The sequence below is a fragment of the Crocuta crocuta genome, unplaced genomic scaffold (assembly GCF_008692635.1).
Source record: "Crocuta crocuta isolate KB4526 unplaced genomic scaffold, BGI_CrCroc_1.0 scaffold164, whole genome shotgun sequence".
Lineage (NCBI taxonomy): Eukaryota > Metazoa > Chordata > Mammalia > Carnivora > Hyaenidae > Crocuta > Crocuta crocuta.
In genome coordinates this window covers 4833754-4861157 of record NW_027530016.1, presented here as the reverse complement: position 1 = coordinate 4861157, position 27404 = coordinate 4833754, and the positions used below count along the sequence as shown (strand labels likewise).

At 38.0% G+C, this 27404-nt stretch overlaps 1 protein-coding gene across 26 annotated transcripts in view; it reads left to right on the top strand.

Moving 5' to 3' along the window:
• Positions 1–27404, top strand: part of LOC144231725 (uncharacterized) — a 374679-nt gene that overhangs the window by 149235 nt on the left and 198040 nt on the right. Inside the window, exon 6 of one of the 26 annotated variants that reach the window (XM_077764305.1) lies at positions 14241–14365. The exons of the other annotated variants lie outside the window; for them this stretch is intronic. Coding sequence (XP_077620431.1) covers positions 14241–14250 — 10 coding nt within the window. The 3' untranslated portion in view covers positions 14251–14365. Of the gene's footprint in view, positions 1–14240; positions 14366–27404 lie in introns of those variants that run through there. 26 annotated transcript variants of the gene reach the window in all.

Below are 27404 nucleotides of genomic sequence, written 5' to 3'. Positions count from 1 at the left end.
TTCTTTTTCCTATTATCAGCAGTTTGCTTTATTCAAAGCTAGTACAATGCTATTTTAGTTAAATCATATTTGCTTCTTTACAATATAACTGTCACGTCAAAGTGACCGTATTATTATGGAAGTTCGTAAATAGAAATAAAATGCATTTTCAAAATAAAATGACATAAAACTCGTTTTATTTTCCTATTTGCCCTAAGAAAGTATGGATTTCTTTTCTATTTTTTAACTCCTTCATTTTTATGTCTCCCTTGCACATGCATAAGCACAGATACATGCCAAAGGCAGCCACTGAGACGTTGGTTGGAATCAGAGGCAATCCAGGTATAGACAATTGGCAGGAATCCTCAGGGTTCAGGGCAATGCATGTCTTCTGTTCCCACTCCAGAGACACCGAGTGATCTTGGAGATGTTACACATTGTGAAGTCCCTAGATATGGAAAAGCTGTGGGTCACTTTATCCTCACACTCTGTATTACATGGCTTCTTTTCACTGACTGTGTTTCTAGAACACTGTAGTGAGTGTTTGCAACATGGGAGTAGAAGAGTGCTAAGTGTTCACTAGGGTTGATTTCCCCTGTTATTGATGGACTTGCGCCAAGTGCAAAAGGTAGAACCCTCAAAATGCCAACTTGATCCTTCATGTTAGAAGCTTCTTTAACCCAAGGCTTATATATTTCAGAAGACAATTCCCCTATGAGTGTTTGATGTGTAAACATAAAAAAAAGTACTGAAAACAGCAACCCCTCCCCAGTCTGTGTGTCTATTTGTAGTTGAAATAAAACCTAAAAATTTAGTTCAGCAAGATCTTTATTGGATTGGCCACCACTGTCTAAACTAAACGTTTCTCTTGTCAATTTTTCAGTGAACTTGTCAAAACCAGATAAAGAGATTTTCAGTGATCTTCATTCTGTGTGTAAATACAGTGCTATTTATTCAGTAAAGGAAACTGCTTCATGAAAATCAAATTATTACTGTGCCAACTAGTTTTTTCAAAGCTCTCTTTAGGCCTATGAAATTTGTTTTGCAGTGCATTTTGTTTTGAGAAAGATGATGGTGATTCTTCCCTGCAGGTGATGTGAAAGTAACAGAGTCTGATCTATGTGACTACAAGGAGACATAAAGCATAGTTCGACCCCTCCTGGCCACCTCTAACTTCAATCAATTTTGCAATTATAACCAAACATAATCAAATCATTTGGAGTGTTAAGACCCAAAAGATTGCAAAAGGCTCTGTAGGGGGTATAAGGGCTCTTTTGATTCTCTCAGATTGACTGGGGAGCTGCCTCATCTCAATGCTTCACACTCTGACTGAAACTACTCCAAAAGAAAAGAAATGGGATATTAGGAAGCAGATGACCTTTGAATCTATTTACACCTCTGGGCAAACACAGCAGTGAGGCTGTGAGGAGCTCTGAAGGCTATTCTTTAATAGGAATCTTGTGTCGCTTGCACCTGCTTGAAAGACAGGAAGAGCCACAGGAAGGTTTTCACAGTGTTGGCCTTCTATCTTCCAGAAAACTCTGCCCCCAAACAAACAAACAAGAAATCTTTTACTTTTGCTCTGCTTTGTTGCATTTTTCAAGAATAAGATCATCCCATCATCTTGCTGTATTATTTTCTCTGGTAAACAGACCCTGTTTCTGAGGCCTGTCAAGAGCACTGTACTAGTTAGCCGTCAAGTCACTTCGATTAAATTCAATAAATAAGGCAGTAAACATGGTTTATGGCTTATTAAAAGTACAATTGATTGCACAGTGAAATATTCAGAGACCTCTAGATAAATCAACTAGTTAGCAAATTCAATATTTTCAGACAGGGTGAATTAATCCCATAAGTACACAGCAAAAATAAAAATGCTCTCCTTTAGCCTTATATGTTCACTTCTATGGAATAAGAACCAAAAACTTAAAGGGGAATTCAGAGGCATTCTTCAAATAGGACTAATTTAACTCCAGTTTAAAATATCCACATCTTAGGGAGCCTAGATGGCTCAGTTGGTTAAGTGTCATTCTTGATTTCAGCTCAGGTCATGATCTCAAGGTCATGATCTCACAGTCATGAGATTGAGCCCGACATTGGGCCCTCCATTGAGTATGAAGCCTTCTTGGGATTCTGTCTCTCTGCCTCCCTCTCTCTCTCTCTGTCTGACTGACCCCCACATGCATGCTTGCTTTTTCTCTCTTTCTCAAAATAAACATTTAAAAAAATTTTTTTAAATAAAATATCCATGTCTTTACTCTTTTTAAAAATATGTATTTAATTATTTATTTTGAAAGTGATACCATGTGCCAGCAGGGGAGAGGTAGAGCAGGCTCTGCAATGTCAGCTGTCAGCACAGAGCCCTACATGGGGCTCGAAGTGTGAGATCATAAGCTGAGCCAAAATCAAGAGTCAAATGCTTGGGGCACCTCTGTGCCTTAGTCAGTTAAGTGTCCAACTTCAGCTCAGGTCATGATATTATGGTTCTTGAGTTCAAGCACCACCTCAGGCTCTATGCTGACAGCTCAGAACCTGGAGCCTGCTTCAGATTCTGTCTCCCTCTCTCTCTGCTCCTCTCCCACTCATATTCTGCCTCTCTCTCACACACAAAGAAAAATAAATAAATAGTAAAAAAATTTTTGAAAGAGTCAGATGTTTAACTGACTAAGCCACACAGCATCCCTCCATGTCTTTACTTTTGAGACACTCCCAAATGAGAGATTCAAAAACCCTACTAATCTATTCTTATGTCTTGTAAAAACTTTTAAGACATTCTTCTGATTTAATTTAAATTCTTTCTTATGTATGGGGCGCCTGGGTGGCTTAGTCGGTTAAGCGGTTAAGCGTCCGACTTTCACTTAGGTCATGATCTCGCAGTTCGTGGGCTCGAGCCCCACATTGGGCTCTGTGCTGACTGCCAGCTCAGAGCCTGGAGCCTGTTTCAGAGTCTGTGACTCCCTCTCTCTCTGACCCTCCCCTGATCATGCTGTCTCTCTCTCTCTTCTAGAAACAAATAAAACATTAAAAAAAATTTTTTAAAGCCTCATCTGATTTGATCTCCTTGCCAAATGAGATAAAGAAGGGCAGACCACGTGTGATCATAACCAGCTCACCATTCCTCTTCACCTCACTTCTGCATACTACTGGACTTTTGGTTCTTTGATAGTATCTCCTCACTTCCTGTTGCCCCCTCTGTCTTCTCTCCCTCATGAACTTGGGTGTCCAGTCCTCTGTCTTTTCTCTGCCTTTCTTTAGGTGATACCACCACCTCTGAAGCCTTCTTCAGTCACTTAACATTAACTCTTCGATCTATACCTCGGATTTAAATTTCTCTTCTAAGCTCCTCACATATGCTGCCTTCTGGAAGTACCAAGAGTCTAACAACTATCTCACACCTAACAAGTTCATCTTCCTCTCCAAACTTGCTATGTCTTGATTAGTGACATCACCTCCCATCGAGCCACCCAAGCCAGGAACCTCAGAGTCACCTTAAACATCTCCTTACTTCCTTACCCTTCATGTTAACTGGCAACAGATTGTGCCAATTCTACTTCTAAAATACCTCTCAATATATCTGCTCCTCTCTTTTCACTGCCACCATCTTGGCACAGCCTTTAGTGGCTCTAATGTGGTCTGCTTTAGTCTGATCACCCCAGTGTCATTCTTACACCCATCCATGCTCATTTCTGCCTTAGAGATCAGGGGAAAGTGAAAACTCACTTTGCAAAACAAAAACAGAACAGAAAATTTCTGGGATGGTTCTCTTTTTCCTACAGATATCAAATTAACCAACCTGGGTCGAGTGCATGGATGCATTAGACACTGTAGTTGGTGCTACTGCATGCATACGTCTAAAGAGTATCACATTGGAGGTTAGGAACAGTGGGCTCTCATTCCACATATGGTTCCATATACTTCTTCTCCAGTCCTAAGTTTTATCATCTATAAACGAAGGACTTGAATTAGACCATCCCATTTCTGATATCTTTATCAGAAAGGGAGTTAAGTACAGTAAGTTAATGTCAGAAGACCAATTGGGCTGCTTTGGCATATCGTTACAGATATTGTGAGCTTAATTCTTATTTTAGTGCTATTAACTAAGAAATGTCTTTTTTTTCTGGCATCTGTTCTGTGTCAGGCAGAGGGACTGATAGAAACAGGAATCAGTTCTAATTCCCTAGAAGCATCTGATCTAGTTATGAGAAAAATGGACTGGACTATTATTCAAAGTAGAGAACACCCATAAACCCATATTATTTAAATAAATAAATAAATAAGGAGAACACATAACTCTTCAATGCAAAAGAATTCCACTTCCAAATTCTGACCTACTTACCCTTATCTGCAAGGAGGTAAATCATATCTCTCTACCCTTTAAGTGTAAGCACTCTGCAATGTTAAACTTTGGGAAGAGAAAGAGGAACAGACTATGTGTGCTCAGCCTGAAGAGGTGAAAAGAGGGTTATTCAGGTTATCCACCAGCCCAACACACTTGTCTGAGAATCGGTGAGTTTGGACTTGATAAAGTTTGGCATCAAAATCTAAATCAATTCAATTTGATGCACAAAACTTGAAGGCATAACATGGGTTCCAAGCAAGTTTTGAAGGCAGGTGGGATGAAAACATTGTCATTCAGTGCAGGATAAATAGGAAGCGGAAATACATTCATTGAGTTCTGGACTAGTTGATGTTGAGGACGGAGTCCAGGCTCCTCATGGAGACCATCAGCAGGGACCAGAGAAGGAAAGAGCTCTATCCAAGCAACCTGGAATTCAATTTCCAATCCCTGCAAGAGAACTGAGGTACTAAACCAGAGCCTGAGACCAAATCAACAAGCAGCACTTAGAGAAACGCTGAAACCCTGTAATAATGTATCTGTGAGCTTACTTTGGTCACACTGAACATGAGATTTCATAAACATGTCTAACTTGAACCTCACTCATTGCTGCAGAAGAGACTCCCCATGTGTTCTTCGATCTGCTCAGCACCAGATTAGATGGTGAGAAGGGGTAAACCTAAGCAACAGGGCTGTCTCTGTCCACGGTTGGTCAAGGTCTGAAAGGCCAAGGCCTGGCAGAGTCATTAGCCACACAAACGAAGGGCGGGTCCTAAGCAGACCCAAAAAGTTAGATTGGAGAGTTTCTGTGGCCACCTCACAACTATAACTCTACCCCAGTACCCACTCATAGGGAAGAGACCTACATAAAATGAATAAGATTAAGCAAGAATACATAACATTCAGGCAAATCAAGATACAAGCCAGTTTTTCAAATATGTATCCTGAGTCTCTCTTGCTAAAGGAAAATATCATCTTCGAAACATTCAGTGTTACAAGGAACGAAGAGAGAAAATTGATTTCTCTCATCATATAAAAAGAACTACAGAAAATTAGAACAGGATACATAGGTGTACTCTAATTTTGGTCAGACAGACACTGGTTGTGGAGAATGCTTGTTTCAAATAAAAATCGCCCTTAAGAAAGAAAGAGATTTCCCAACCACATATCTTATAGATTATATCCTGTGTTAAAGTATCAAATAAAGCCAAACAATCTGAGGGCTCAGTCAGTTCTTTTAAAAGCAAGCCAGTCAAACACCATTATTTTTTAGGGTCCTACAGTGATTTATCCAAGAGGAATATTCCCTTGACTGAAAGTAAAATGTTCACCCCCTGTGTCTAATTAGGTTTTCCAGGGCACCTGCAGACAATGGCAATAGTCACACTGTGAAAGTGACATTAAGAGTCAGATCATTTTCTAGCAAGTGAGAAGTATATCTGGCCAACCTAGAGGGTACCTTTGTTCCCACAAGTTTTAAGATTTTCTTAGCATACAATCTCCATTTTATTTCCTAAAGTGAAATTCCCTAAAAATTGGGGTTATATGGGACTGGGGTGTGAGTGTGAGCAGATAGTACATATCTGCTTGTAGTACAAGACAAGTTATAGGCAAGACACTCTTTTCCCCATCAGTCCCCCTAGGTGAGGGGCAGTGGTGGCAGCTGTTAGCACACATCCCTTCTACTTGAAGTGCCTGGAAGGGACAAAGGGGATAGGTAGGTCATAGCAGCCTCCACATCAAAACAGACCAGTTGTAGACTCTGTTTTAAAGTGACTTGAATAAGTCATTTAGAGCCTAACAGCCTCTCGTCCTTTTTGTTTCTCCCAATTTGAAAGAATATATTTCGATTATATCATTTCAAAAATCAAAGGTGATTTGGTGCTAGCAGGGGCACTGAAGATTGGAGGACAATGCCCAATTTCTGGCTGCCCCCATCCCAGGTCCCAGTGTATAGTAGTCAACTGTGTTCACACTTACCAAAAGGAATCCTTCCTGGAAAGGATTGAAGAGGGGTGATTTACTGAGAGGGGCTAAAATAATTCAAGGCACGTGGGTTTATACCAGAAGGACATCTGCTTTACAGATCCTCAGAGTGGTACACAGAAATCGAAAGCTAGAATCTTTAAAGGAAGGATACAAACTCAGTTTGATCAAAAAGATGATGAGACCCAGCACCTATAGCTTGGGTGGGTGGTTGTTTGTGGGTTTTGGTTTTTGTGTATTTTTTTTTCCAAGTGGACCTAGAACGTAACTATGAAAGCTAATTTGTTCTTAAACAAAAGAAACATGTACTGATTTATGTGGTGCCCAAATATAGTTTTGTAGTTCTGTAGTTACCTGTGAATGTTGCATGTTTACTTCCATCCCATCTGCTCTTTAAGAACTGGAAGCCCCTCTAAGGAAAAGAGGAAGCTGTTTTCCATTCTGATGAATATATCCCAACTCCCCAGGGAGGGACCCTGAGAGAACACACTAACCATTTGCTCACTTACAGCTTATCACTTGTTATTATTCAGTCTCTCAGAAATTAAAGACTTACATGCACTCATGAGCATAGAAAGCCTTGGATTTTATTGCCTTGCATTAGGATTTCTGGATCTGGGAAAAATTGGCAATTATTTATCTTCAAAAGAATATTTAATTCCAGTGTTCACATAACAAATAAGACATAAACAAATAGTAAACAACGTAGACATGAACAAATAAGATTTTCACCTTGAAAGAGGGCTTATGAGCCACATGAGTGAATAATAGAAATTCTTAGAATACATAATAGAGTCATGGATAACATGTATTTTTATAAATGTATATTACAACTTAAGTCCTTTTTCTTAAAATTACTTATATTCTCATTTCCTCAGTAATTCACTCTAGAGAGGTCAATTAGCAAATCTCATCTTCTGAAATTAAATTCTGTTCCCATCTCTTTAAGAGAAGATTATGAACAATATAGACATTAATTTTCAAATTTGTTGATTTCCAACAGAATGAGCTGCAGAGAAGATCTTAATTTTCACATAAATGATTTTTAAACAACCCATTTCTACGAATAATTCTTTGAGAAAAGATTCACTAAAATTATATGATAATAATACTGAAATAGCAGCATAAAATATGGCATAAGAAATATTTTGCACTCTTACTAAGCATTATTCTCTTCAAAATAAAAAAAATGGGGGAGGGTCACCTGGGCGGCTCAGTGGTTGAGCAACTGACTCTTGGTTTCAGCTCAGGTCATGATCTCACGGTTTGAGAGTTTGAGCCCTGCATTGGGCTCCACACTGAGGTGAAACACCTGCTTGGGATTCTCTCTCTCTCTGCCCCTCCCCTGCTTATGCATGCTCTCTCTCTCTCTCTCTCATTCTCTCTGTATCTCTCTCTTAAAATAGATAAATAAATATTTAAAAAATTTTTAAATAAATATTTTTTAAAATTGTTTAAGTTCCTTACACAGTTGTAGAATCAAATAGCTAGTTGATCCAATAAACATATACCCAGAGCTTTCAGAAGGCTATAGATCATGATTGCTGCTATCAGAGCATAGGGTGCTTCTTTCCTAGCCAGAGTTCATATTAAGCAAACAGCATGAGTAGTGAAGCATGGTCTAGTGTGAAGAAATATGGGTCATATGACCTTATGGGTCATATGTATTGGAGCATCTATGAGATGGAAAGTCATTAGGGATATATAATGACCTGGTCTAAAGAAAAAAAGGCAAATTGATTTCAACTTAACTAGATGTGTTACTTATGATATCTGTAATGCTTGGAAGGAGTATGGGACCACATCCTTGTTGGCAGGAAAGAGTGCTATGGTTGATTAGTGATGTCTGTGATGAGAGTCAAGTATGGAAGTGGGACATTTAAATGATATCCCTGATACAGGATATTGTTTATTATTTAGCCATCTTGGGTGTCATCTCCTTCCTCTGTGAAGCCTTGTCTGATTGAACCTAACTGGTCTGTACCCTCGGTGGAGCAATCAGCTCTGTCAGTGAGAAGTTATTTGAGTAAAAATATCAATAATAAGTGCAAATAGCAGTATTCATCATTATCTTCCTTGTTCTTCAAAAGGAGATAGTCTGTGGTAAAACCACACAGATCTAAGACATCCAGCAAAATTCTTTTCTTAAAATGAGAAAAACATTTTAATATTTGCATCTGTGTTTTTGTTCTGCTTTGTTTGTTGTTATTTATGGGCAGAGGGCAACATCTGACACTGTTTTCATTTTTCACAATCAATGTGACTATTTCATTTAAAAGAAAGATTCAGTGCAGTAGAGAAAAGATGCTCAAAGTAAAGAAGGAAGTTTCAAATTAAAGAGGAGTGGAGTAGAAATTATAAGGAAATGCAGATCAAAGTGATAGGGCTGAGGGGTGAAGAAGGGACAAAAGAAATGGCAGATAAGAGCAGAAAGACCAAAGACAGGGTGGAGAGCAGTTAGAAGGAAGGAAGTCAGAGAAAAATATGTTTTCATTTATGCTACTCCGGAAGGATATTTTAAAACATGATGTCACTTCCATGTCAGTATAGCAAAGATATTTCATAAAGCATAGCTGTATTTCTTTTTTCCATCAGGACCAGATTATTGTCCCCTGCAGGTTTAATTTTTCTATTTTTTAGCATAAGTTTCACAGAGAAATGCTGAAATGATTCACTTTCAAAAAAATTACGGCTTACTTAGGATACCCTTAAGAACTTTCTAAAAATCAAGATAATCTAGTCTTACTTTCACGTTGTATACCCCATGAAGCTATTTAATTCCAAATTTAAATTCAATCTCTGAAATATATGTATCATATAAAGGGAAATCACGGCCAAACCTGATCTCACACTTTTTAAGAATCATAAATCTTTCCTTTTTTTATGATCATCCAAGCAACAATGACATCCCTGACACAGAAGCAATTTCACTTTAAAATGTCTTCTTTCCTTCATAAATTTGCAAATTTGGACATAACATTTTGAATCTTACTAGAAACACAAAAGGCATTTACAATTATTTTTATGTTTATTTCTATGTGACTATCTCAGTAAATTGCAATTTGGAGATTTCTTTGAAATCAAAATTTTGCTGCGAGAAGCATAGATATATGTTTCCCTTGTACCAAAAAATGAATCCCTACCATGCTCCATATGTTACATTCCCCAAATGGATCCCTTCCAGGCTCTGCACACATGCCTATGTCTGCACACACTCAGTCCAGTGTATGTGAGCTTCTCCACCCTCAGTCTGCCTCTTGGGATATGATCCATTACAAAGCACAGTTTCTAAGAGCACCTTACAACCAACTCTCGCCTCCACTAATGATAGGTTTTGCTGAATCGTTCGTTTCTCAAGAGTGGGATCTGATATAGCACATGATATGGATATTATAATAGGTCTATAAACATTTTATATTGACATACGTCCTGTTAAACAATGCAAATGTTCATAGTAAGTGAAAGCCTGAAGAAATTAAAGTATACCCATTAACTGGAATACTACATAACCAATTGCACACCATATTCAAGTGTTTTTAAAGATATAATTGAAAAACTCAGGATTCAAGATTGTATGTACAGTATAATTATATATACAGTGTGAGGAAAATAAAATGAGCATTATAAAAGAACCAAAAGAAAATAATGTCATCACGGTGATTGGGTGGCTAAACTATATGTGATTGTTTTCCTTCTATTTTTCTATATGTTTTCAACATTTCCTAAATATGAAGTTATGGTTTTTCAGTAGTATTCTGGTATTTAAAAATATTTAACAAGAGAACCTGTTTTGGCCTTGTTTTCCTCCTCGATTCATCTTTTACTGTCAAATAAGAGAGGACCAAGGCAAATTGTAGCAGTGATAAAAGAAACAGGAAACAGGCAATCAAGTTGGAGACCTGGGATGAGATATGAAAACTGCCATATATAGGTCTGAAATCAACCACGTATAGCTGCAGTTTTATTGGTAGACAGTCAAAGTTACAAACTAGGATTAGTGCATCTAGAAATGGAAAGAGGGACAGAAGCCCAGATTTACAGCCAAAAAGAAAAAAGAAAAGAAGAAGAAAGGAAGGAAGGGAGGAAAGGAGGGAGGGAGGGAGGAAGGAACAGGAGGCAATACACTGGCATATCATGGGATAACTAATAGAGTCCCTATACTCTCTTCCTCTTTGGAGAGAACTAAGCTACCAGCCAAGACTTATGACCAAAGGGTTCTTAGTCAGCAACAGAGGGCACAGAAGTACTCTTCCTCTGGAGTCATGGTACCCTAAGAAATGAGGCAAAGTCTTAGATGTCTTTTTAGTTTAGTTGAGAAATCATGCTGATATTCAGGAGTTTTCTACTTGCATACTTATTCTTGATGGCAATGAATTAGGTTAAGTTATTTAGTTGCACTACATTTTTGGCCATGTGTTACATGACTTCCAATACTTTATTCTCTGAATATCCAGGGTAAAACTGCTGCTTTAAGCTTCATTTGCTTGGCCTAGAACCATCTGGGACAGGCAGGAAGCAGTCCCTACCACCTGAGAAGGATGATAGTGCACCATTTCATAGTCAACGAGAGGTAGCTCCATCAAATATGGAGAGTTAGCACTATATTCTGCCATCACCTCCTCAAGTACACACATCTGTCAGCAGGGCCTTGCTATAAATACTAAGGGATTCAGGCCATAGTAAAGCCACACTTGAAGCTCATCCCACTCACTCATTATGCTGTAGAAAGGTTGACTGTTCTTAGTCCCCACTCAGCCTGCTTTCCACTCAATCCAACTGAGATGAGAGGGAACCTCCAGACCAAAGTTGAAGGAAGAGAGCAAAGGGCAATTGAACCCAGGTAAACAGTTACAAAACACAACAATTGTTTTGACCATAAAAGCCCTTATACTTTATTTTCTTTCTTTTTTTTACACAACATGGGTATGAAGACTAGAAAGAAGTTAACTTCCATGTATTGAGTGGTATGGTGAAACATAGTGTTAACCTATTGATTAGCTCATTCCATCAATTTCCAATGCAATATAAATTCTCTGAGGACCTCCTTTGGACCAAGTACCATCTCAGGCACTGGGAATGCTGCAGTAAATAAAGGAGACAGTTCTCACACTTGTGCAGTTTGTAGTCTTGATTGGGAAAGCTGATTTTTAATAGAAAAAATTCACAAACTAGTTAACTAGACAGTTTTAGGTATTAGTATGGGTATGAAGACAACAATAGGATAACATGACCAGGAAGTCTACTTCAGAAAGTCGGGAAACGATGCTTTGGTTTTTGTAGGGTTGTTTGTTTTATTTTATTTTATTTTATTTTATTTTATTTTATTATTTTTTTATTTTTTTTATTTTTATTTTTTTACATTTCAAATAGTTTCTTTTTTCCTCTAATTTTTCTTTTTTTATTTATTTTTTTACAAATAGTTTATTGTCAAATTAGTTTCCACATAACACTCAGTGCTCATCCCCACAAGTGTCCTCCTCCATGCCCATCCCCCCTCCCCCCCACATCCATCAGTCCTCAGTTTTTGTCAGCATTCAAGAGTCTCTCATGGTTTGCCTCTCTCCCTTTCCCCCACCATTTCCCCCCTTCTTCTCCCCCTTGTTCCTCCGTCAAGTTCCTCCTAATCCTCCTATACATGCAAACATATGATATTTGTCCTTCTCTGCCTGACTTATTTCGCTCAGCATAACACCCTCAAGGTCCATCCATGTTGCTACACATGGCCAGATTTCATTGTTTCTCATTGCCATGTAGTATTCCATGGTATAGATAAAACAAACTTCGGTGTTTGTTTTATTTTAGAGAGAGAATGAGAGCAAGTAAGAGGGGTAGAGGGGGAGAGAGAATCTTAAGCAGGCTCCATGTTCAGCACAGAGCCTAACATGGGGCTTGATTCCTCAACTCTGGGATTATAACTTGAGCTGAAACCAAGAGTCCAATGCTCAAATGACTGAGCTACCAAAGTGCCCTAGAAAGGACTCCTTGAAAAGGCAAGATCTGAGCTAAAGCATAATGATACTAAAACCAGCAAAGACCTGAAGGGACGCTATATCTTCAGAGGACAATCTCACATAAAGTCAGGGCCTGCATAATGCAATACCTTCCATGAAAGGAGATAAGCTAGGGGAAAATTTTCTGTTGAAGGAGACATTGAAGACAGTCTCATTGTGGCTCTGGGTGGAGAGAAGGGACAGACTGAAATGTTTCCCTGAGAATTTATACTTATGAGCTGATTCAGATGGGTTACAGCCAGAATTACACTGTTCACATGTGGGAGGGGGAATATGGAGCTTAAAAATTAGTTTAGAATGAGAATTTATTTACCATAGACAAACGAAAACCATCTTAAAGCTGGTCCTCAAAAAAATTCCCACAAATTATATTCCATAAAACATATACTTAAATTTTCAAAAAAGCAGAAACAGACCCAGAAAGACTGCAAATATTAGAATTATCAAATGCATGTTCTAAAATAATTATGCTTAATACAGTTTTAGAAATAAAATTATCTGTTTAAAGGATAACAAAGAGAAGCCTATGAAAATAATGAGATATACTCAGGAAAGAATTAAATAGAGCTTATAAAAAATTAAAATAATTTTTAAAAATGACATTAGAAAGTCAACCAATGAATTAGACAGCAGATGAGGCACAACTGGAAAAACGTGTTGGGCTAATACAAAGTACTTAATAAAGGTAAGGGTTGGTATATTTATGAATATAAAGCTGGCTTCCCTGATTACTACAAATGGGATGTTAAAAAAGATAGAGGTGAGCTTATCGAGCATCATCTCAGGACAGAAATTTTCCCTGCCTCCTCCTTCTATGCACAGAAGAATGTGAGCTCCAAGGAGAAGGGCCCAGTATAACTTATTCACCAGTGGCTGTGCAGCATTTGAAATAGCTCTTAGTCAGTGCCCAACACACATTTGTTGAATGAATGGATAGATGATAGTGTATTTAGTAATAGTTGATAGAAATCCTGCAATGTTATTTGGAGATTTTGGTCTAACTCTGGGACTACACGTTTCTAAAATATACAGAGGAGGGGCACCTGGGTGGCTCAGTCAGTTAAGTGTCTGACTTTGGCTCAGGTCATGATCTTACAGTCTGTGGGTTTGAGCCCTATGTTGGGCTCTGTGCTGACAGCTCAGAGTCTGGAGCCTTCTTCAGGTTCTATGCATCTCTCTCTTTCTCTCTCTCTCTCTCTCTCTCTCTCTCTCTGTGCTGACAGCTCAGAGTCTGGAGCCTTCTTCAGGTTCTATGCATCTCTCTCTTTCTGTCTCTCTCTCTCTCTCTGTTCTTCTCCCACTGAGCTCTCTCTTTCTCTCTCAGAAGTAAATAAACTTTAAAAATAAATAAATAAAATATACATAGGAAAAAATGAAAATTTCACACCATTAAAAAATATTTTTGTGCCAATGCCAAATGTGCAGATGTTACCATCTAAAGATAGATTGGGGTTTCTGTACATCATTGAAAGGTTGGAAGGTTATGGTGGTCTCTCTTATCTTCTTATTTGGTCATGTTGACAAAACCTGAACAAGATTCCAGCAGTCTCTATCCCCCCCAATCTACCCCCGCCCTCAACCCCTGTACATTTTGAGATACTGAAATTAAAACTTTTTTAAAATATAATTTATTGTCAAATTGGTTTCCATACAACACCCAGTGCTCATCCCAACAAGTGCCCTCCTCAATGCCCATCACCCAATGCCAGCCAATGGAGCACTGATGTAGTGTTCAGAATTTCAAACATCTTTATCAATTCTTGCAGATTATTTCACATTTATCTTTAATACAGCATATCAGTTGAGGAAGTGACAAGGAAAAAACATAAATAAATAATTGTCACTGCTAAATCTCTTCCAGTCTGTGACACATTGCACATCACAAGTGTATTCTCCTCTATCCAAAATGACTTTTTTCTGTCTCTTAGCCAGATGTGATTCCATCAATTCAAAATCAATGGAAAACCCAGCCATTTCATCTCCAAAAGAATCTGCAAATCTACACATATGTGGCCATCCTTCAAGATCAGCTTCAAACTGGGTGCAGCTTCAAACTGGGCACTTCATCTATAAGGCCATCTACAAGTCCTGAACAGGGACAAAATGGCAGCTCTGTGCATTGCTCAAAGCAGAGTGATTTTTGTTCATAGGGCTGGAATAGACTTCCTAAAATGGATGGAAGCTTAGCAAAACAGGGTAATGACTAGGCTCTGCCAATCTTCTATAATCTTTATACCCTGAAAGCCTAAATGAACTATAAAACTCAGGTTAATAACCACAAGTTACATATGAATGACAAGCTTGTAACTAAATTACTAAGAGGTTAATATTGCTGTAAGCTTTCATCCCCAGCTATAGGGACCTATGCAAGAAGCCTAAATAATGTTTCTCTCTTTTCTAGGGAGTACAGGTAGAAGTAAACTGTTTCCAACACAGAAAGTATTAGAAGAGAGAGCAGACATTCTAAAGTTCAAATGATAGTTCTCCAAAGACCTCTGAGATTGAAATCAATTCCTGCAGAACATTGACTAAATTCTAATCCCTCACAGATCTACAGCTTCGTATCATTTAAAATTTGATTGCAAGTGAAGGGAAGCCTCAGTACATTCATATCTGGCTCAGAGACATTTTTAACAACAATTATAGTCATAAACCTTGTGTAGACAAGTGCTGGAGAGAATCAACATGTGGAGGTTTCTTAAGCAAAAAATATCAGAAAATACCTGCAGGCATGGGGTAAATACCCCTCTTGAAAGAGACAAATAAGCATTGTGGGGCAATAGCTTAACAAGGTTCTTAGTGTTATATTACAAGGCAAATAACAAAGCTAGTTTGCAAGCATAAATTCCTAAGCATCTCTTATAGCTGTATGACATGAAGTTCCATCACATGTTATGAGAATGTACCATTTGAGATATTAATGACTTCATAACTGCATGCCAAGGGACGACTGTACATTGGAGCTAAGTTGACCAGAAAAGTAGATGCATGCCCAATTTCTGATCACACTTATGCTTGTACTGCGGCAAGTTTGTGAGATAAATGACTTGAAAGATTTGAAAATTGCTTAGATGCTCTAGATATTGGTCCTGATAACATAGAGAAAGGTTTATTATGACACTCTACTGAGCCTAAAATTATGCAGGAAAGAAATACAAATATGTATGAGATGCATGAAAGTGCATTAAGAGAATACTTTTGTGTAAATCTGAATATCAACCATGAGAAATGTTGAGTCCCAAGTTTGCCAGAAAATAAGTTATTATAGACAGAGGAGAATATACTATTAGGTTATACAACATAGTAGAGATGCACAAATTTTCTACAAATACCTTTAACCATGAATCTCTGGCACCTCTTCACCCATGTGATTATGTCCCACTAGAATTGATGCAGTGTTCTAAAATTCCTTAAACCTACATCAGCACCCTGGAGGTTGGATGGATTAAGATTCATTTTCTTAAGGTGTATAGAGGGCTCAGGGAAGGTGGAAAAGGGGATCTGGCTTGGGATTTGACAACATGACATTAAAGTAATGGAAAAGAAGGAGGAAATTCTGTCAATCATTTACATATTTGATATATTCTAGAAACTCTGAAGCTCTAGACATTTAGGACTTTTTTTTTCATTATGAAAGCAAAAGATCAAATCTCTAGTCTGAATGTTTTATATCCCCCCACCATTCAGCTATTCCAGAGAGGCATAAACCCAAAGCTAAATTAAAGCCTTGGATTACATTTCAAAAATCATAGACAAAGAATTTGCAACTTTTTTTCTCCACATTAAAAATCATAGCTCACAGAAGTGAGTGACTTCACTCTTAGTGTATCCTTCACCTCTGAAGAGAAAAAAAAAGTGACTATTTTCACATCATCTATAGTTTCATGCTTGAAACAGCACCTAAGGTATATTCATGAACCAGACAAGGCCTTATTCCTGTTATACAATTCCATTTTGGCATCTACTCAGCCATGAAAGCAGTTTCATTTTTATGCGAAATATGCCAGATGGCATATGCACTGTGTGGTTAAAACAAACACGCCGAACTCAATTCCGCTGCAAGCACTTTACTGGAGGGAACATTTGGTCATGTGGTTATATTATCTGCACGTGGTCCTTTAAGAGTAACCAAAGCCCAGGGTTGCAAGATGCTTTTGTTAGTGTTCTTTTTGTTTGTTTGCTTTGGCAAGGGAGGAGTGTAGCTAGAGGAGTTACTGAGAATCACCCTGTTGATCACGGAACCAATTGGTGCTGATGTCTGAAGTCTGGCCCAAGCAGAGCTTGTAAGGAACTCAGATCACTATTCAAACAGAAAATCCTATATGAACTAATTCAGTAGAATGGGTTGGAAAAGATACATGGACCTTCTCAAGATGGAGAATGAAGCCCCTTGATAATTCAATGAAACCACATAGGATTTAAGAGCTGGGAGAGTTAAAAAAAAAAAAAAAAAAAAAGAGCTGGGAGAGTTATTCTAATATAATTATTGCAAAAACAGTAGGGAGAGAGTCAAACATAATTTCCTTCAATGAAACCAAGTATTAAAATAATATGATCTTTATAAGCAGGAACATTAATAGTATAAAGGCCACATATGTATGTGAGATAAAAAGACCTTGTATGTGACAAAATTCAATTAAAGTGAATAAATATTGACCATTTGCTACCTTCCTAGCATTGTGCCAGGTGAAATGGGAGATACATGACCTCAATTCACTTATAATCTTAGAGGAAACAAGTTTTAAATGCATAAAACAGAGCTAAAATTGAATAGTATATTGCCAAAATATGCAATAATGAGGGGTAATCTTAGTGGCTCTATCCCAGTCAGTTGCCACAGTCCTTGTGAAGATTTGAGGTAAGCCTAGCCACTCTATCAACCCCTTTTGCCAAATCTTGGGATAGAGTCAGAGGAGAGCTAGTCTTTGTCCTTGGATCAAAAGTTGTCACCCTTTTGAGCTGAGCTTGAAGCTTACCTGTCCTGACTCACCTGTTTCAAATCCATGTCCAATCTGCCTACCTTTCAGTACATTTACTCACAACCCGAGTCTTTTTTTTTTTTTTTCCTTTTTTAAGATGTATAATTCAATGGTTTTTAGTATATTCAGTATATAAGTGACCATCATTACAATCAATTTTAGATCATCTCCATCATCTCAGAAAGTCTAAGGGAGGGGAATAGGGAAATTGTTTAACAGTGTCCGTTTTGCAAGATAAAAAAATTCTAGAGATCCGTTGCAACAAGGTGCATATAGATAATACTACTGTCACGTATACTCAAAAAACAGTTAAGATGGGGAAAAAGAGAGAGAAACATTGTATCCTTTAGCTATCATTCCTAGATGATATCCCATCCACATCCCCACACTCCTCAGTCCTAAGCAATTACTAATCTACTTTGAGTCTATATTATATTTCTCTATCCAAAATATTTCATATGAATACTCACAACCCAAGTCTTACCTGTGCCTTCCTACTTGCACATTCTCTGTAGAAGAATACTATTTCAAATTTTCATTAGTCATTTCCACACTGGTGAAAACAGGATTCAGATCCCTCCCTATGAATAAGGAAATGAGGGAGCCCATGAAGGCAACTGGAGCTTGAGAGAAATGGATAAAGAAACTATCAGTATGAAAAAGGGGAGCAAAATGAAGAAGAGAGGATGGCTGAAAACAAACCTCACTCTTGTCATAGTTGCCCTGGCAGTCACCTGCTGAGAATAATCAAGAACCTACCAAGTAACCACCAGTGAGGAAATGACTTAGACCCAGGAGCACCTAGCAGAAAAGGACCTTGGAGTTGATGGTATGTTGATTTTCCGTAATCAAGAGTAACTCACTCAAGGGCGTGACCTTGAGTCCTAGGTGCTCTGCCTAATGTTCTAGGATACCTCCTGGGATAGACCCCTGCTGAAAGATGCAGGTGATACCTTTCTGGATGCAGGAAGGAAAGAAAGAAGGTGAATCTGGCAGCTCTCTAAACAATCACTTCTTTTTTTCTGGCTTTTTCTTAATTCCACACTTGGTACATACACTCTATAATTTTTGAACATATTTTCAATCACATAGTTGATACATATACTGTCTCAATTTCTAACCTGGTCCATATGAACATCTCCTAATGTAGCTTGTAACATTTCAGCAGAGCCAGGATTGAGCCAACTTGCACAATCCTGAGAGTGTTTCCTTATATTTTTCACCCTCCAGCCTCACTTTATGTCACATTAGATCTAGACCTCCATTGTAACAAATTTAACCATGTTGACTATGGTGTCTTATTTATTTATAAGAGGATTGGGGAGGCTAGTATTCAGATAATTAACCAAAAAAATAGACACATATAAAGTGAATCTCTAACAGAATTCCTGACCCTTTCCTGCATAATGATTATATTAGCAAAACAGAAATGGAGCACCAATACCTTAGAACTAACCATGAAAAATATATAATTAATGTTAGTATGGTAAAGGATTCCAAACCCAAAATAATCACAACATCTCCAGCAGACTTATTTTAGATATGTGCAAACATCAGTCTCTTGCCCATGGGTTTTAAATTTAATTTGAAACACATTTTGCTGTCTAAATTATAGAAGTAATAATTGCCTTGAAAGAAACAGAAAAACTGTTTAGTGCTATTGCCACATGACAAGTGAGAGAGAGAATAAGTCAGTGGGAGAACTGGAAAAAATAAGAAAGGCACATCTCACATGTGATAATTTGCCAGAAAGGGAAGCATTTGACTTTTTGAAACACAGATGAGTTCAGAACAGGGCTTCTCTTTTGGATATGTAATGCCATTTGAATTAGGGCATTTAACTCTGCCAGCACCAAGGGCTGAACTGATCAATGATATCCACCTCATGTTGCACTGAAATGATGTGCAGACCAACTCCTGGGGCTAATGCTTTGCAGAGTAGAGTAAGTGCACCCCATCTGATGGACAGTTGTGAGTCTCCAGAGCCTGAATGTGAATAATAAGAAGTCAGAGAAGACAGTCACAGTATTAAAGCCCAAGACAAACTCAAACCAGCTTAAACACCAAAGGGAAGTTCATTGGCAGAGGGACTCCAATTTACAGTCAAATCATCAAAAAATAGGTTAGGTATCTATTTGGGCCTCAGGAACAGCTAGGGCTCCAACCATAGTGATGAATGCCTCTCTCTCAATCTCCTTCTCTCTCTCTCTCTCTCCACACCCCCTTCCTCCCTTTCTCTTCCTCTTTTCTATTTGTGTCTCTCTCATATTAGATTCCTTCTTTCCCACTGCAGACCATCTTTTTCCAAATATCAAGAAATTTGACCTGGAGAAAAGGGTCAAGTGAGAAAATGGCCGTCCTGAAGTAGCCGTTCAGTAACCTCACAGAGAAGAGAGTGGGTTAAGGAAGGAAGTTACTGGAGAGACAATTCCACAGATGTCTTTTTTAGCATTTCTTCTAAATGTCCCCTTGTGCCAAAGACTGTTTTACCCTTTAAAGAAGAAGAACCCCAACAGATGTGTGCTAAAGACTAAGCATTTCCTTATTTTATATAATTTAAAAGAGGGGAGGGGTGCCTGGGTGGCTCAGTCGGTTAAACGTCCAAATTCATCTCAGGTCATGGTCTCTGGGTTCATGAGTTTGAGTCCCGTATTGGGTTCTGTTCTGACAGCTCAGAATCTGAAGCCTGCTTTAGATTCTGTGTCTCCCTCTCTCTCTGCCCCTCCCCCACTTACACCCTGTGTGTGTGTCTCTCAAAAATGAATTAACATTTAAAAATTGTTTTTAAAAGTTGGGAAAGAATGAGGACATGTGAACTGCTTTTAGACACAATATAATTCACTTGTATTTATATGGCCTATCTTTCCTCTCTTGGGGAGCCTAACTTGATCTTGTAGAAAAGAAAAGCAGGGACAGGGAAAGCCAGGCCACTGATCTCTTCTCCAGAAAAGCATCACCCATGTCTCAGATAGCTAGCACATGAATCAGCATTTGGGACAATCTTGTGATGTGGTAGTGATGGCTGTGTTGTTTCATCCTGGGGAGCTAGAAAGCAGAAGAGGTCTGCTGCTGTGGATCTCAACAGGAGGGAATTTTCTAGACTAATGTCAGCGGATACTTCTCCCTGCCCTCAAGTGAAGAAGATTCCTAACTTATGGGAGTTCATAGCAAGTAAGCAATTCTCTGAAAAGACGAAAGAGAAAATTGACCCTTCTTTCCTGATTGTAATAATAATAGTGATAATAATAGTAATAGGGGCACCTGGGTGGCTCAGTCAGTTAGGCATTGATTTATGCTCAGGTCATGATCTTACAGTCTGTGAGTTCGAGCCCCTTGTCAGGCTCTATGCTGACAGCTCAGAGCCTGGAGACTGCTTCAGATTCTGTGTCTCCCTCTCCCTCTCTGCTCCTCCCCTATTCATATTCTCTCTCACTCTCTCTCAAAAATAAATTTTAAAAAATTAAAAAATAATAAAAATAATGGTAAAACAACCAAGCAACATTTACTAGTATTAACTTTTAAATAAAAACAGCGAACATATATTGACAGTTTGCAATACACAGGAATAGCACTAGAAGCTATATGCATGTAGCTAGCTACTCCACTTTTATTATAAACTAATGATAAGAATCTGGTTGCCAAATGAGGTATATAGTCTTAAGACCCTTAAAATCTAGTAAAGAACATTTGCTAAAGTTCAGTCTACCAGTTAACACAATGGTTAGACTTGTGATCCATATTTAAAATCCAGTAATTAGCCAAATGAGACTCCTTACATTAAACCACAATCCTCAGAAACCCTGTTGCCAAATGTTGTCAGTAGAAAAAAGAAAGTAGCGTGCTCCCTCAGATGCTGTAGGAATTTCCTGTGTGGTAGTGATACTTGAATGGTACAACCTGTTGTCTGAATAATTTCATCAGTTTGGTCAGGAGCTACTCTTAACAAATACCACATAAAAAAAAAAAAAAACAAAAATTAAAAAATTAAAGAAAAACTTCTAAGAGTTCATCACATTCCTACAAAATCAATTTTTTTGTAAACGGTGAATTCTGTCTGTGTTCCTTTCCTATTTGGAAAGTGGGTCTCGCCCTTATGGATCCTTTATGGATTTAAAGTTTTAATTCAATAATATTTATTTTGCACCCGTAAGGACATATCCCTTGAATGACTCGGCAAAATATATGCTTCCATTAAATTTGACTGTGCTTTGCCTGTATCTCTTAAGATATTCGCCCCCCCAAATTAATAAAACATACAAAATTGAGATGGCAGCATATGGTGTCTTCCATGGGAACATTTTATTTAAATTATTGAGAATTCTGCAATCTGATTCCACTTTAATAAACACGCAAAAAGCACCTCTTACATTATAAATGTCTAACTAGCCAGATTAAGTGTTTTCATATGCTTTGCTGATTTTTCCAGTACCTTTGGGAGCTATAATAAATGTTTTATGTTTAATCAAAGGACATGATGCAAGCTATTTATCATCTATTAAGCACCTGCTTAAATATTTCTAAAATATCAAGGGGAGTGACAATCAACATGAAACTATAGCAAACAACCCAGCCTGATGCTTAATATATTCCATCGCTATTGCACATCCACAGAACTTATTAATCAAATAATTTATTAAATCATGATCCCCTAAATTTCAAAACTAACCTGTAACATGGAAAACAAGGGACTATAAATTATTTTTTAAAAAACTCCTGGGGGGTAATTTGGTAATATTCATTAACATCTTTAAAATTATTCACAACTTTTTGACCTATAAAGTCTGCTTCTGTGAATTCATCCTAAGGAAGCAAATAAATACATGAAAGCATTTATATTTATCACAGCATGATTTATATCAGTGCACTTGGCATGCCCCAGTCCGTGGTTTTATAATAAGGTAAAATTTTCACTAAATACTCAAAGTGGAATCATATGCCATTTTACCCTTTGTTGCCTATGCTGGAAGTAAGCTGACCTCAGATTGTCTTTCACTTAATTTCTGAGAGGAAAAAAAAATGATTAGACCTGCCAAGAGTACTCTTAAACATCTTTAAGAAGAAGGCAGGTTACATGTATGTACAGGATTAGAATATGCAATGCATGGAGGAAAAAAGCTTGTTTGTATATACCAAAATGTTAATCGTGATTATCACTAGATGGTTGGGTTGCAAATGTTTAAAAAATACTTATTCTGCAATTTCCAAATTTTCAACACAGTGGTTGTTATTATAATCAAGAAACACAGTACATATTATAAAAGCTATCAAGGTACTAAACATGGGTGCTGCCCAGCCTTTCACTGCTGACCTTCTCCTGTAAAATATTCCTGCTTTTAAAGGTTCCATTTTCTGCTTATCTAAGAAAGCTCTTGGGAAGCCTCTGACACTGCTTCTCAGACTGTGCAAAGCCCCTCAGTTGTGATATTGTGATCTGCTCGTACATCCCATGCACATCATTCCTACTCATTAATTTTATGAATTGAAACATAGATGAGATCACTGACAAGTCACACAGGTATGTCCTCGCAGATGTAATTTGAACTTGTATCATTTAGTTACCGAGCTTGTTCATTCAGGAGTCTAAACTTGCAGATTCCATTTCTTTCTAAAGTGGAGGTCCCCAAGATGAAAAATGGAACATTTTCAACTTAACCTGGAAAAGACCAGGTTTAGAACAAACCCATATACCCAGCATCTTACCAAACAATTCCCCTTGTATCTACATGGAACAGCTCAAACTCAATTTGTAGAAACTCTTCCAGAAGCTCTCTATTGCTCATTGAGTCATGGTCAAACCCCTTAGTCCAGTTCAGATCTTCTATCCTCTGTTCTCAAGACCACTTCTGCCCATATTGCTTTCTATTTCTAGACATAATTCCTTTTCACCCATCTTTATTCAACATAATTTAAACATATAATGTGTTTTTCAATTTTCATGCATTTGCTTATGCTGCTCCCACTACTTAAAATTCTCTGCTCCATATGGATTATGCCATCCATTAAATGCTGCATCTTACTTTTCCCTGCTTCTATATCAGACCCAACTACTTTAATCTAATTTCTGGTTCTGCCCTAACCCAAACTGGGGAGAAAATAGGCTGCCTAAATTGTTTTAAACTTCTCAACTTTTAAAATATCTTTCCTCATTTGCTAGAAAAGCAATGCCTGCACAAGAATGCTGACATTATCCTAATAAAAATGTAAACATTTGCATGTAAACTATGCTATACCATCATCAGATTCCAAGACAAAAAACACAGGATTTGAGAAGGGAAAATGGGCAAGTATATTCTCATATCTATTTAATTACAGAGCACTCATGTAAAATTTCCTTTGGCTGCCTTCATCAACACAGCAATGATTTTCATACCATTTTGACAGGACAATTTCATCAAATTGGCAAAGCAAAAAGGAAAATAAGAAATCATCAATCCCTTTGATTTGATTCCTTTCTTCTTTCGTTTTTAGCTTATTAGACTTTATGCATTTCTAAGAGCCACCAAAATATAATGGCATAAAAAACACAAATAAAACAATCAGAGGAAGATAGGTTGTAGTCAGACGTTGAGTGTCAGGCTATGAAGTTTACAATATATCTTACAGGTAGAGGGGATCCTCTATTTCAGGCAGGGAGTTAATGTGATCAGATTTGTTTCTCAGAAAGTAACCTAGTTATAAAGAGAAAATGGACTAGGATTGACAGAGGGGTGAAATATATACAGAGTTATGGCAATGATAAGGCAAATAGTGAATGAGAGTATTGGGAAGTTGGGGAAGAAGAGCTAAGGATGGAGACTAGAGGTCAGATTGTAAAATGATCTTGCAAAGCAGCATGTTGATTGCTAGAAGCTAGAGAGTGATGTCCTGTAGATATTGTAAGAAACTGACTTATAAGGAACGTTTCTGAAAACAAACATTTATTGGCATTATTCATGTTGTGTGTCTGTTACCACCTATGGCAAAGCAGTAGATGCGAACCACAGTGAACTCATTTCTAATGCCAAGAGAGAAAGCAAGCACTGCACATTGTTCCCTTGACTCTGATTCTGCCCATCTGTGAGTTTGAAATGATAAAGCAAAAAGAAAGTCTCCTCTATACAGAAAAATTTGATGATGGTGATTTCCTAATAGAAACAACATCAATACAGCAAAGCAGGAAAATATAAGGAGCGAGGGTTAAGTGTGCAATTAAGTCCAAGTGCTGAACATTGAGTTGCTAAAATAGAGGAGCATCACTGGAATTTATTTGGAAATGAAGCTTTCATAGAGCTTGTCACTTCCTCCAGTAGCAGTTTATCACAACATAGGCTGACAGATCACACCATATTTTTAATATTAACTCATCCACAGCTCCAGACTCAGGTGCTGCAAAGAGTCCAGAGTCCATGGACTTGGTAAGCAGGTTTAGCTGCCCTGGTTTTCTCAGCCTTGAAGATGAATTCCCAGGCCCTGGATTCATTCTCATGACATGCAGGGGAGAGGAGAAGGAATAACCAGAGCTGGTTTCTTGGTAAGCCCCGTTCTGCACAAGTAAGATGGTAATCATCAAAAAAATTGAAGCCTGGGCACTTTCGTTTTCTACCATCTGTAATCATATGCAAGCTGTGGGAAAGCCAAAAATGAAGTCAAAGTATGAAGGCATCTAATATGTCATTTCTTGTGTCATTTTTTCTGGACTATGGATCTGAAGAAAATAAGCTGTTTGCAACAGGGTAATTCAGTTATATGATGCATTCATGCAAAATCCCATTTTAAGTGACAGGGTATCATTACAGAGTGACCACATGATGTGCATGGGGACTGGCACAGATACCAGCGGACATCCACACTTCTTTCTTTGAGCTGTTACATCATGAATCAGAGGCAACCAAAACGAAGAAGAGCCCTATCTTAAGAGTAGAAACTCCATGCTGACATGAGAACAGAGGGCTCCTCAGGCAAGCTGTCAGTTTCTGCAGGATTCAATCAGGCAGTCAAGTTTTCAAGAGATGGAGATTCCTTTTTTTAAATTTTTTGTATTTGCATAGAGTTGACATGCAGTGTTACATTAGTGTCAGGTGTACAGCATAGCAAGTCAACTTTCTTATAGGTTATGTTGTGCTCACCACAAGTATAGCCACCATGTGTCACCATGCAACACTAGTACAATGTCATTGACTCTATGCCTTATGCTGTGCCTTTTATACCCATGACTTATTCATTCCATACGTGGAAGCCTGTATCTCCCACCCTCTTTCACCCATTTTGCCCATTCCCCGAGCCCCCTTCCCTCTGGCAACCATCAGTTTATATTTATAAGTCTGGTGCTACATTGAACATGTTTATTCATTTGTTTCTTTAGATTCAACCTATGAGTAAAGTCCTATGATATTTCCTTTCTCAGTGTGGCTTATTTAACTTAGCAACATACCCTCGAGGTGTAGATGGGAATTTCTGATGAAACAAATAAAATACCTAAAACAATAACTAAATTTAGACTACTCCCTCCAGTAATGCCTCTAAAACATATGAAAGTTGTATAGGAGAATAATCATTAGGTCTATAAATACAGAAAGAAAGTTAGAAAGTTCATATTTACATGGATTAGCAAATTAGAAGATATAGCACAGTTAAATGTTTATCTAATAATGTGTAAGCTTACAGAAAAAGATAAGTGAGAAGTTCTCTAGGCTCAAATTGCAGCTAGAAATGATCCACCTCAATATTGTTAGTAACTCCAATGATTTAAGAAAGAAATTCTAAGCAGGTAGTTTCTCAATGAAGCAGTGAGAGGCAGAATAAACACAAGCTTAAGAGATGGATGAACGTTCAAATCCTGCTTCCTACCACTTAATAGCAATGTGACTTCACTAACGGTAAATATTGGATAAGACTATTGGTTTCATTAGCTAAAGTAAAGGTAACAGGTGGAAAGCACTGGACATAATTCATGTTCATTTGTATCTCCCTTCCTCCTTCTTTTCCCTCTGAGGTCAAGGTTCTTTCAGCCTCCAAAGGGGTCAGTTATGGCAGTGGTCCTGAGCAAGGCTGTGTTATGAGGCATCCCACACAGTTTCTTGTTCATTTCATTCAAGCCACCTTCATTGCAGCTTCCTTCCATTTTCTGACTCTTTAGTGATGAATTTATATGTCTGCCTGGAATACAAATTGCTAGAGTCGTGCTTATGTCTTCGTCCTGACAGCTAAGATAAAAGTTTCATGGAGAAGTAGGTTGTGCTTAGGCAATAGCACAGAAAATACTCATCTTTACATTGGCTTAATTTTACCATTCTTAAAAAATTGTTGAAAATATTTCCTCCTGTGTATCAATTTTTAGAGATTTGATAAAATAAAAACCTCTTGTTTGTCCCATAATTCTTCCTTGCACAGAAGAGATCGAATATATTTCCTGAGGATATACTTTGGTGACTAGGCATAAAAGAAATATCAAGGATGGGCTCTCTCACAGAGAAACAAAATTCTCAGTTCAGCAGCGTTATAATACTACTACTACTACTACTAATATAACACCAGGTGTCATGGCTGGATTTAGTAATGGAAACAACTACACTCATGCACATGGCACAAAGGAAGGGTATCTCCCTGCCCAGCTGCTCCACAAATTCCCAAACCCTGGGGGGCTCAGGGGATGACAGACAGGCAGTCTTTGCTCAAGTGTTCATTGAGGCCACTTCACCTTCACTTTTACTGGCATGAAGCGAGCTTATCTCAGCCTCAGATGAATCTGGAAAAGGTGCTTCGTGTTATCTAGGTAAGTATTCTGATCCTCTGGTTATGCAGGAAGAAAGCCAAGGAAAGCATTTTCTCCCTATCTTGGTCACAAGATATTAATAATGAAATAAAAGAATGAATTAATAGATTCTGTTAGGTGATGAGGCCTGAGATTAAGTGTGTGCACAGTGAGTGTACTTGTCCTTTGTTCCAAGATGGCTTCTTCTTCCCACATTCTGATTATTGGAACAGAATGATAAAGTATGCTCATGATTTGTGTTCACGGCTCTGAAGAGGTTATGCTATATCACAAAAACAGACAAATTTATAGCCACTGTTCAAAATATAAGGCAAAAGTGTCCATACTTGGGGAGAAGCACAGGTGAGAGAAGAGAAAGAAAG